The sequence below is a fragment of the Pongo pygmaeus genome, chromosome 13, assembly GCF_028885625.2.
Source record: "Pongo pygmaeus isolate AG05252 chromosome 13, NHGRI_mPonPyg2-v2.0_pri, whole genome shotgun sequence".
Taxonomy (NCBI): Eukaryota; Metazoa; Chordata; class Mammalia; order Primates; family Hominidae; genus Pongo; species Pongo pygmaeus.
In genome coordinates this window covers 59,359,890-59,372,060 of record NC_072386.2, presented here as the reverse complement: position 1 = coordinate 59,372,060, position 12,171 = coordinate 59,359,890, and the positions used below count along the sequence as shown (strand labels likewise).

Below are 12,171 nucleotides of genomic sequence, written 5' to 3'. Positions count from 1 at the left end.
TCCTGTATCTTCATGGGTTCTAGTATCAGCATAAACTGGTCATTTAAAGTCATCTTCATTATTATCATCTTGCTAACATTTACATACTTTGTCAGCATAGAAAACATTCATGCTTTAACTAGATTAATTATAATTGCAGTATACAAATTATCTTTAAAAGTGTTCAACAAGTTTCATATTGAAATTATCTAGCTTAGCCTTAGTTTACTATTATGTTTTAATATGGATTTACTAGTAATGACACTTTTATTCATAGAAATAAATAACTTGAATAGTGCTTCTCAAAGATGCTATCACATGTATTTTCTCATTTTTATCCCAACAACTGGAATAATGAAGAGCTAGAAACATCAACTAATAACAATAGATGCACTACCATGCATGGGTGGTTTTGTATATTTTTAAACAGTTCTTGAATATATAGTAAGTCATACTTGGGGAAATAAACCAACACACCAAGGCAAAGAGTATACAAATATCTTAAGTTTAATGTACATATCTTTTAAAGTATATTTATTAAGTTCTATTCCTTTTCTTGAAATAATCTTTAATACTTTCTTTCTTTTTTTTTTTTTGAGAGACTGAGTCTCACTCTGTTGCCCAGGCTGGAGTGCAGTGGTGTGGCAAGATCTCGGCTCACTGCAAGTTCCGCCTCCCCGGTTCACGCCATTCTCCTGCCTCGGTCTCCCAAGTAGCTGGGACTACAGGCATCTGCCACCATGCCCGGCTAAATTTTTTATTTTTAGTAGAATGTTGGCCAGGATGGTCTCGATCTTCTCACCTCGTGATCTGCCTGCCTCGGCCTCCCAAAGCGTTGTGATTACAGGTGTGAGCCACCGCGCCCAGCCTAATAAAAATTTTAAAGATGGTTATCATTCCTGTTGATTTTTCTTAAGAATTCATAAAACACATCAATATTGTGGCTTCTTGGTTAATATTTTGTTACCCTTCTCCTATTTCTTTGCTACTAAGTTCTTAAATTTTAGATTTTAAGATAGTGGATAGGGCTGAGGTCTGGCAAAATTTAAGATATAGGTAACCACAATGACAATATAATAAGCCATTCAAAATTGGGCATTAATTTTTTTGAGATGAGGTCTCACTATGTCACTCTGGCTGATCTTCACACTCCTGGATTCAAGCAATCCTCTCAGCCTCCGGAGTAGCTAGGACTACAGAAGTGTGCCTCTGCACTTGGCTACTTAATTTTTGTAACGCAGGAAATAAGACTGTTCTTTCTGTAATAATAGCTAGCATATGGTAGAACATATTTAGTACTATTTGAATTCTATTTTGTAAAATGTTATCAGAAAATGAGATTCAAATAAAAATAAATGGAGTAATAAACAGCATGTCAGTAATGTAAGCAGAATAATACAAGGCAAAGATGGAAATGGATGACAAGGCATCTTCATTTCTTCACAAAAGTCACTAAAACTACCTCGCTGTCCTCGTTCCCCCCAGGGTCCTCAAGACATACATTAGGTTTTTCATTGTAAAAGTTTGGGACATCCAGAAACATATAAAGAATATATATTTATTGGTCTTAATTATCTCAATTCTATCATACAGAGATAATCATTGTTAACATTTTAGTTTGTATCCCCCCATCTATTTTATATATATGTACAATTATATCTATATTACATACAATTTGTACTGTATATATGAAATTAGGATTATATTGTATTGTATTTCTATTTGGTACTTGTTTTGGTCATTACATATCCACATTTTCCTCTATCATCAATTAGTCTTCTAAAATAAGAAACGTGTGGTTTTTGGGAGTGGGTAGGAAGATTGTCAAAATATATTCACAACCATGTAAATGATAATAACAGACATGGTCACTTAAGATAGTTGGCTAATTAACAAACAAATATATCAGCTCCTTATTAATATATACTTTAAAAAATTTTTCTGAGGCCAGGTGCAGTGGTTCAAGCTTGTGATCCCAGCACTTTGGGAGGCCAAGGTGGGTGGTCAGGAGTTGAGGTCAGGAATTCGAGACCAGCCTGGCCAACATGGTGAAACCCAGTCTCTACTAAAAACAGAAAAATTAGCCAGGTGTGGTGGCGTGTGTCTGTAATCCCAGCTACTCAGGAGGCTGACACAGGAGAATCACTTGAACCTGTACCACTGCACTGCAGCCTGCACAACAGAGTGAGACTCCGTCTCAAAAAAATAAAAATTCTTAAATTACAAGTGTTACTTTGCTCTTTACATTACATTACATAGTCAAATTGTCCTATGAAAATACCTCTGACACCTTGGTATATATTCTTCTAGTTATAATGTGATTTTCAAATACTAAATAGCATCTTACCATATAAATTTATAATTTAATCAATCCCCTCTCATTGGGCATTTAAGTTATTTACGTATTTTATTATCAATAAATGAACATAAATCTTGTAGTCCTTCGACAAAATCACGCTGAATTTATTGTACCCTATTCTTGTATACATATATATCATTATTGAGGATTCATGAATTTCAAATCTTAACTTCTTTGGACTTCAGTTTTCTTATCTGTAAAATTAGAGAGTTGGCTCAGAGTTCTAATTATGCTCCAATTCTAAAAAAAAAACAAAAACAAGTTCTAAACATAGTAGATTCTTAATAATTGGGGTGAAACAATTTGTGAATTCTTAGAGGAAACAAGATACAATGCATGCCTTTCAAATGACTATAAAGAGGTTGCGTGTGGAGAGGGCATACACAGAATCATACAGAGGAATTCTGTTTCTGAAATAGTTGTTTTACAACAAAATTTGGGGACATAGTTTGCTTTTTTCCCTGTTAAAGCCTTTCGGGGAAAATCATTATTTCTGAGTGTGCTGCTTTGATCTCTGCCTCCAGAAATTGGGATTTATTTCCCACTGCCATTAGGATGCAAGATCCTGATTAAGAAAACTTACTAAGTTTAAGAATTTTAATTTAAGAACTGGTCTTACATTCTTAATCAGGATATTTAAAGTTGTCTTTTGCCTTGGAATCTAAACACACATTCCACTCTTTTTACTGCTTCACTCCAGAACTTGTTATCGGTTAAATTTTGTTTGATTTTACTAACTCTTTTTCTTTTTTCTTTTTTTTTTGAGATGGAATTTCGCTTTTGTTGCCCAGGCTGGAGTGCAGGGCACAATCTCGGCTTACTGCAACGTCCGCCTCCCGGGTTCAAGCGATTCTCCTGCCTCAGCCTCCCAAGTAGCTGGAGCTACAGGCATGCACCACGACGCCCAGCTAATTTTGTATTCTAAGTAGAGACGGGGTTTCACCGTGTTGGCCAGGCTGGTCTCAAACTCCTGATCTCAGGTGATCCACCCGCCTCGGCCTCCCAAAGTGCTGGGATTACAGGCATGAGACACCGTGCCCGGCCGATTTTACTAATTCTTAATCCTGTCCCACCTTGCTGGCTACAATTTTGTGAAACTTCTATCTCACTTCTTTTTTTTTTTTTAGATGGAGTCTTGCCCTCTCGCCAGGCTGGAGTGCAGTGGCGCGATCTCCACTCACTGCAACCTCCTACTTCCGGGTTCAAGTGCTTCTCCTGCCTCAGCCTCCCAAGTAGCTGGGATTACAAGCACGTGCCACCACGACCAGCTAATTTTATATTTTTAGTAGAGACGGCGTTTCACTGTCTTGGCCACGATGGTCTCGATCTCCTGACCTCGTGATCCTCCCACCTTTGCCTCCCAAAGTGCTGGGATTACAGGTGTGAGCCACCGCGCCCGGTCCTATCTCACTTCTTTTACAACCAGAAGGCCAACTCCAGCCTTTATAAACATACCCACAGGAAATACTGGCCACTGAGTATAGTAAATTTATGTTTTTCGTTTATATTTCTCATTCACTTTACATGCAATGGATAGCTTTTACTTTTACAGTCATAAAAACTACTTCAAACGCTCCGCATATGTTCACATTAAACACACCACGAGTTTTTTTTTTTTAATAGTTTTTTAAAGATACAGATTTCTTTTTCTTTTTTAGACGGAGTCTCGCTCTGTTGCCCAGGCTGGAGTGCAGTGGCGAGTAGCTGGGATTACAGGCGCCCGCCACCAAGCCCGGCTTTTTTTTTTTTTTTTTTTGTATTTTTAGTAGAGACGGGATTTCACCGTGTTAGCCAGGATGGTCTCGATCTCCTGACCTCGTGATCCGCCCGCCTCGGCCTCCCAAAGTGCTGGGATTACAGGCCCGAGCCACCGCACCTGGCCAGATTTCAAGGGTGGAAGAATAAAACTGAACCAAAGACAGCCAGATTTTTCTACCACAGAGGGGCAAAAGAAAACCTGATACACAAAAATTTTAGTTATGGCATTTCAAAATCCTAAATAAACTAGAAAGCTCGTTTTTCCTACAAAAATTTATCTTTGCTATTATGAACAAACCCTGTCAGAGTCTTGATCCTTTTTTTTAAATTCCAAAATTGACGCAAAGGCTACCAAATGCAGTACAAAATGAAGTCGAAAAATCTAAAAACTATTTCACTTCTACTTCCTACATACAGATGGCAAATAACTTTTCCTTCCCTTTCCTTTCTCTTCCTTTAATAAATTTAAGAATTTTAATTAATGTTTTTTAAAAAGGCTGCTTTCAAGTTCAGAGACAAAAATTGACACAGTTAGAAAGGAGGTCACCAACACGGTCAAATAGGGACTCGCTCCGCCGCAATGCCTCTGGACCTCTTCATCTCTCAGGCTGGGAAAATAAAGCGGACAAGCTCTGAAAAACGCCCGGGACTAACTGTTAATAGGCCCTGCACCCTCAGTTGAACATTCCTTCAGGAATGCCCGGGCACCTGGCTGGGGGGGTTCAGGAAGGTGTCTGACTCTCTGGGAGTGTGTCTTGAGGTTTGGCCTAAAAATTAAAATGAGAAAATCGGCGGCCTGAGAGAACTTTGCAAACAAATGTGCAGCATCTTCTCTGACGCTTAGCAACTCCGTTACCCGCGCGGAGGCAAACTCCTCCACTCACTGAGAGGCCACCAGCCCTAGCTAACTCCACGCCCAGGCCGCCGACCGGCTGACCCGGAAGTGCTCGGCGGCGGCCGCGGCGGCGGGGGCGCGGCCTAGCCGGCGCGCGCGCGCGCGCGCGCTCTCCGCGGAACTGCCGCCGGCTGCCCGGCTCACGCGGAGGCGCGCCCGAACTGTCGCGGCCGCCGCCAACATGGCCGAGACCAGCGAGGAGGTGGCGGTGCTGGTGCAGCGGGTGGTGAAGGACATCACTAACGCCTTCAGGAGGAACCCGCACATGTGAGTCGCGCGCCTCCGCCGCCTCCGCCGCCTCCGAGGGTCGTCGGGAGCGGGCGGGGGCGGGGCCAAGCGTCCACCCGACCTCAGGCGGCGGGCGGACCGCGGGTCCTGGCCCACGCGCCCTTCTAGGGAGGAGGCAGACTCGTGTCGGGCGGGACCGTTGTCGGCCGCCGCTGGCCGGGCTTTCCGCTACCGGGACGCGCTCGCGGTCGAGTCCCTAGAAGTGACCTCAAAAAATCAAAACGGAACTACTTTCTCTCTCCTTCTCCACCTTTTCATAGGAGTTCACGAAACTCCAGAGACTTCCTCCGTAGGTCGACATCCTTCCTGTGTTTAAGGTACATGAGCGCACACAACAATGTGGGTCCGTGTATGCCTTGTAAACACAACTCTTGAGATTTATCCCGGACGTTGGCAAGGGGGGGTAACCGATCCTCTTACTCTTAATGAGCCTCAAACCCCTCAGTTTACTAACTAAAGGTGGTTTGAGGCTGCTTTTGACTTTCGCCTTACTTGCCACAAAATTGTAAAGTGACTCCGATAAAACATTGTGTTTTGAAGGTGAACAGAACATTCTCGAGAAGCTTCTGTGGGCGCAGTGTGGAGTCTGGGATAAAGCAAATGAAACCTCGATACTTTTTAGCATAAGCGGATTCATAGTTACAAGGAGCATGTTAACTCATTTTTATCCCAATACTGCTGCCCTCTTTAACGGGACACTGCAGAACTGACACATGTATCTCTTCCATTTTACTTGAAGTACTGTGGGAAGATACCGCAAGAGTCTGCTTTTTGTAACACTTTGCTTTTATGTAACGAGTGAAAAGAAAGCTATTGAGAGAGAGAGAGATCTACATTATACAAAGGTGTAGGGAAGAAGTAACAATGTATCTCCTTTCCCATACCTCTTCCTCCTCAAAGAAAAGAAACATGGCATCCAGTTCTGCACTACTTTCACTTTAGCTAGTTGTTTTTGGAGTTTATTTTTATTTTTATTATTTTTTTAGTTTATTTTTTATTATTTATTATTTATTTTATTTTTATTTTATTCTTTAGACTGGAACTCATGATTTTTTTTTTTTTTTTAAGTATTCTAACCGGTTCAGCTTTTCTGCCTAAAAAAGTTGCCAAACTTGTATCTTACCAAAGTGTTCTTTTCCTCCAAGGTGATGATTGTAAAACAGTTAAGAAGCCCTCGAATGTTTTGCTCCCTTGTGGCACACAATTGGAGACGTGCAACTGTGCCACATTAAAAACAAAACACTGCTGGCCTCAAAACACACCTGCCACCTCTGACAGCATCCACTTCCCTCCCCCTTATGACTGCTGCCTTTTTCAAAATGAGAGTGTTTGGAATGATTTCCTGGCAGTATCCATAGTGGTTGCTGAGCCTTCTAAAGAATGCTTTGATGCCTTGCTGTATATCAGTCTTTCGATTTCTTTTTGAGAATGGGAGCCTTAGTGCAAGTAAGAGACGACCTCAAAAAAAAAAAAAAGTTGGACAAATGAAGAGTGTTCATCACTGGTATTATTTTTCTAGAAGAAATTACAGCAGAGCTTAGAAGTCTAATACAAAATGTCGTAATCATCTTATGTTCTCTTCTTTGAGGTAGACTAAAAGAGCATCGTTATATTTGAAGAAACCAAGACTGAATGTTCATTGGCTTGGCAGTTTAACAGAGTGCAGTTTGGAACATGTCCCAGTTCTTGTGGATCACATTTATGGAAACTCTTAAAGGACTTTAATGCCCCTCCCTAATCCTTTTTCTACTGTAAAACCTCATTAATATATTCTCAATGTATAATTTATTAGTAATAAGGGTTTGGGTCATTCGAGATTTAAAACTTTGAGATAAGTTGGATATTCGGAATAATGTAATGATTTGTAATATAGGTCTTAAACATTTAAATAGCTTAACTCATGTTTAATACTAGTCATCAGCTATATTTGAGTACATATTCCCCACAGTAAAACTATTTTCAATAATATTACTATGCATCTTTTTAAGTGCCTTATAATTTGGGCTTTTAAAAATTGCCTGCACTTCCCTTAATTTAGCCCATTTACTCCCAAAATAAAGAGGCTGTGTTTCTTTTCTTTTCTTTTTTTTTAAGGCATTGTTTATCTGTAATGTTTGTATCTAACTTTACTGTATCTAATTACACTTTCAGTATTATAAAAAAATTTTTTGTTTTCCTTCTCCAAACTTAAGATCAGTTGTAATTTTATTAGCCAACATCTACTTCATTAAATACGCTGACTTTGTTTATGTAGAAATATTTAGCCAGAAGGAGTTGAGGATGCAGTGGTGAGACGTGGATTTTGTTACTGTATGATGTGAATAGGTACCTTCTCTCAGCCTCAGTTTACTCTTGATCTTGTGAGGCTGATGAAAACACAGGAAAATCACCTCACACAGTGGTACTTAGTTGCCACTCAATAAATATTAGACCTTCCTTGAATCTCTGTGTTCGTCACCAAAAATATATTGGAGAAATGATTGGTGAATATGAAGCACTTTATAAACTGGATAATACTATATAAATGCTGTTTGTATGGTTGACTATAAGATAATCATATTGGATTCTCTAAAACTGAAAACTTGACCTAGGGATAGTCCTTAACTTAGTGTATGGACACTGTGCTAATGTAGAAGACAACAGTTTATAATGTAAATAGTCACGTTAAAATTATCTTATCCAGCAAGTTATTGTTTTTTCTATTAAATATTGAACTCACTGTTTATGAGGTGTTGTGGGTACCATCTTTACTGTGTGAAATAGAAGTTTAAAATACAGTTCTTGAACTCAAGGCACTAACAGAAATTTCTGTAATGGTGGAAATTTTCTGTGTCTGTGCTGTTCCATATGGTAGCCACTAGCCATAGTAGCTATTGAGCAATTGAAATGTCCCTAATATGAACAGGAACCAAATTTTAAATTTTATTTAATTTAAATGGATTTGTACGTAGTGGCTCCATGTGCCCAGTGACTATTGTGATGCACAGTGCAGGTGTAGATGAGACCTAAGACTAACTGCATGAACAGTAAATTAACCCTCCAAAGTAGTTTATAGTAAAAGTTGGATAGCAGCATGGTGAGCAAGTGCTATGGGAGTCTAATAGAAGTGGAGAGGAGGCTGGTTATGTCTCGGATAGGGCTGCTAGTGGAGGTGGGTTTTAAGCCGAATATTAAAGTCTGGGTAGGATTTGTAGTCTCAGAGGGAGCCAGAGACCTCCACAGGGAGCAGTGAATTGACCTAAACAAGCAAACTGTGGCTGAGAGGTACAGTAGGGCCAGATTATGGAGATCCTTGACTCTCATTTAATTTCTTTCATTCCATTCATACATTCTGCAAAGGAGTACCTCCATTTGACAGGCACAATGCTGGTCTCTGGGTATACAGGGTTAAAAACTGGGTGGTTTAAACAACAAACCAGACATGGTCCCTATCCTAATGGGACTTTAAGCAGTCAGCATACAGATTATGAAAAGAGTCAGAAAAAGTAAGAAGGGTACTTAGAATAACAACAGGGAGACCCAATTTAGATTATAAGGTGAAGATAGTTCTTTCTGAGGCAATAGCATTTAAACTTGAGTAAGACATGAGGGGTGAAGAAAAGCTGGCTCAGGGATGTACACTTCTAAGGCAATGGGAAGGCACCAGTGAACATTTTTTAGTAAAGAATAATGAAAGGCAATTTTAGATCGTCTGCAAGGTGAACTGAAGAATAGAAAGCCAGAGTCTACTGGGCTTCTTATACCTGATTTTTATTTATTTAAATAATAGTGTAGTATAGTTGTAAAAATTTGAGTTTAGAGTTTGACAGTCTAAGCTGTCAAACTGGATTTGAATCTTTGCTTGTCATTTATTAACTGAGTAGACTTAGACAAGACTCTTCATCTGTAAAATGGGGTCAAAATTCCTACTTCATGAGATTATTGGCAGAATAAAATAGTATATGTAAAACCTAACGGTGCATGGCAAGTAACAATAAACACTAGTAATTTGTGTAGCTTTTTCTAAATAAGGTCAGTAATATAATTTCAGTGAAACATTAAGTTGATAATCTTTGGAATTAATGAGAAAGCCTATAAGGTTTCTGAAATATCTAAATCACTGGGAGAATTTTAATTATCAATATGCAAGGGTCAGTTCCTTTAGATATTTTACTAGCTTTCCTTTTTGTTCATGCTGGAAAGAATTCCAGTTCTTTTGGGGAGTGGGAGCAGGACAAAAGGAAAATAACTACTATTTAGATTTAAAATGTTTTTACCATTTCCTGAATCCTTGGCCTGTTTTCTGTTTGGTTGCTCCACACTACAGGATTCAGTTTTAGTATCTGGGTACCATCCATCCCTCCCAGAAGGTAAGCTGGTTGATACAACTTTTGTGGATAATAAGTGGCTCTGTTCTAGTTGATGGTGTTTCTGAGAAGTATAGACAGGAGAAGCTGTCTAAACATAAGGAACAAAGTCAGTATCAGTGTTACGTGAACTGTGAACATCATCTGGAAGCCAATGAATGGATCCCTATTGTGAAGTGAGGCACTCAAAGAGATGTATCATACTTTGATCTTAAGTAAATGTGCTGGTTCATTCCACATTGCTCTGCCTTTGGAGCAGCCTGTGATGAAGGTAATTTAAAAAGTGAGCACCATTAGAACTTGATAGCTGTCCCAAACCATCATATCTTTAAAAATCCTATGATCTTCTTAGTTGTGCAGGTAATTGAATACCTTGTTAAATACCAGGAATGTAAATGGCCAGAAACCTAACAGTGTAAAAGAGTGAAATTTATTAGTAGTTCCTCTCATAAGACTATTTTGTAAAAAAATAACTAGAGATATGTTTGATATTTATAGCACATTCATCGCAACCATTAAAAATATAAAAATTGATTATGTGGGAAAATGTTTAATGGGAATTGCTCAGTTTTTTTCCATAAAGGATTATAGAATATGTTCAATATGATCCCACTTTTTGAAAATACTCAGGAAAAAAGGATGTATACCCAGCTGAGCACAGTGACTCACACCTGTAATCCTAACACTTTGGGAAGCTCAGTGGGAGGATCACTTGAGGCCAGGAGTTTGAGACCAGCCTGGTCAACATAGTCTACCAAAAAATATATATATATATAATTTTATATATATATATATTATTATTATATAGTCTACCAAAAAATATATATATATATTAGCTGGGCATGGTGGTGCATACCTGTAGTCCCAGCTACTCAGGAGATCTGAGGTGAGAGGATTTCTTGAGCCCAGGAGTTGGAGGCTGCAGTGAGTGAGGATTGCACCACTTCACTCCAGCCTGGACGACAGAGCAAGATCCTGTCTCAGGTAAAAAAAAAAAAAAAAAAAGGATATATACCCAAACATGTTAATAGCAAAACAGGGATTACAAGTGACTTTTAGTTGTTTTTTTTTTTTTTTTCCCCTGAGTTTTCCAGTGTTTCTTGAGTATGGAATTAGAACTTAAATTTCCAGAAAAATAGAAGGAATTGATCTAAATCCTGTTTTGCTCTTTGTTCTAGTGTCAAGGGTTTGGGGCTAAGTATTAGGAGGCCCAGATTCTTAACTTAGCCACTAGACCTTAGATAATCCTCATAAACTTCACTGGACCTCAGTTTCCTCATCAGATGAAATGACAGAGGAATGCAGTCCCTTGCAACTTTAAAATGATTCTGGAAGGAATCCTATTCGAAATTGGCTAGAAAAAAGTGAACTGTGACTTAAGGGATGAGACACAGAAGTCTGAAGTCAAACACACTATTATTTGGAAGCTTACTGACCTACCTATCTTTACAAAGTACGTGTGATGTTTTTTAGAAAGCAGCATAACACTGTATCTTAGGGTCACATAACTTGACAAAGGCTTAAATTCTTTGCCTCGGCTTTCCATTATTAACCAACAAACTCTACTGATGGACTAAAGGCTCTTAAATGTATTAATGGTACTGTATTTCATCTTTGTCTAGCACTTCGTAGTTTGCCACATTCTTCACATGACGTTATTTGGTTTCCATAACAGGCAGGGAAGATACTATTCCTGTATTTCAGATGAGGATACTGATGGCAAGTGACTTGCCAAATTCTCATTGCCTGTCAGTGGATAGAATGGAAACTAAGTAGAACTCTGGACTTCCAATCAAGTACTTTTGTCTTTACACCCTACTACCTCTTCATGTGTTTTTCCCCCCTAGTGCTCTACATTATCTGTTAAGACTTTTTATTCTCCTCACATGAAAATAGCTGCTAGGTTTCTCAGTCATAAAATTTGAAAGCTGGGTGAAATCTAGCCCATTTCCCTTACTGGAAATATAATACAATTCTACCATTTTACAAATGAGGAAACTGAAGTCTACAGAAGCCAAAATGACCTGATATTGATATGTATGTATATGTGTGTGTATATATCTATTTCCATCCAGGACTTGGACACATGCTGTTTTCAGTGTACTTTATTAGGAGAAAATCAGAGATAATGTTCTTTTAGAGGGACAAGAAATGAAAACTATTAATTTGAATATTATCACTAAGGTACAAGGATAATCAGCCTTTCAGGAAGCAGTTATTGGACACCTGCTATATCCAAGCCATTCTTATTTTATAAAGTATTTCTTGAAAGAACAGCCAGTCAAAGCAGTGTGTTTTTTAATTGTGCAGATGGCTCTTTTCTGTAGTTTAGATACCAAATTATTAGTTGGGCATTTTAATCCTAGTTTAATTAGTGAGCAAGACAGGTTTTTATATTGTGAATTTAAGTTTAAAAAAAAAAATCCCCCACAAAAACAAACCATACCCAGAAACAGGATTCTTTTATTCTTGTTACTATAACATTTATATTGTTGACTCTTGCAGTTCTTTGAAGTGTTGTAAGTAGGTTATTATATCTCAGAGAA

At 38.7% G+C, this 12,171-nt stretch overlaps 1 protein-coding gene across 6 annotated transcripts in view; it reads left to right on the top strand.

The window, feature by feature from the left end:
• Positions 1 to 5,063: 5,063 nt before the first annotated feature.
• PTAR1 (protein prenyltransferase alpha subunit repeat containing 1) overlaps positions 5,064 to 12,171 on the top strand; it is a 50,959-nt gene continuing 43,851 nt past the window's right edge. For 2 of the 6 annotated variants that reach the window (XM_063649594.1, XM_054501693.2), the window contains exon 1: positions 5,076 to 5,258. In XM_063649594.1, coding sequence (XP_063505664.1) covers positions 5,173 to 5,258 — 86 coding nt within the window. In that variant the 5' untranslated portion in view covers positions 5,076 to 5,172. Of the gene's footprint in view, positions 5,259 to 12,171 lie in introns of all 6 variants that reach the window. The other 4 variants (XM_054501689.2, XM_054501692.2, XM_054501696.1 and 1 more) reach the window with 4 other exon arrangements.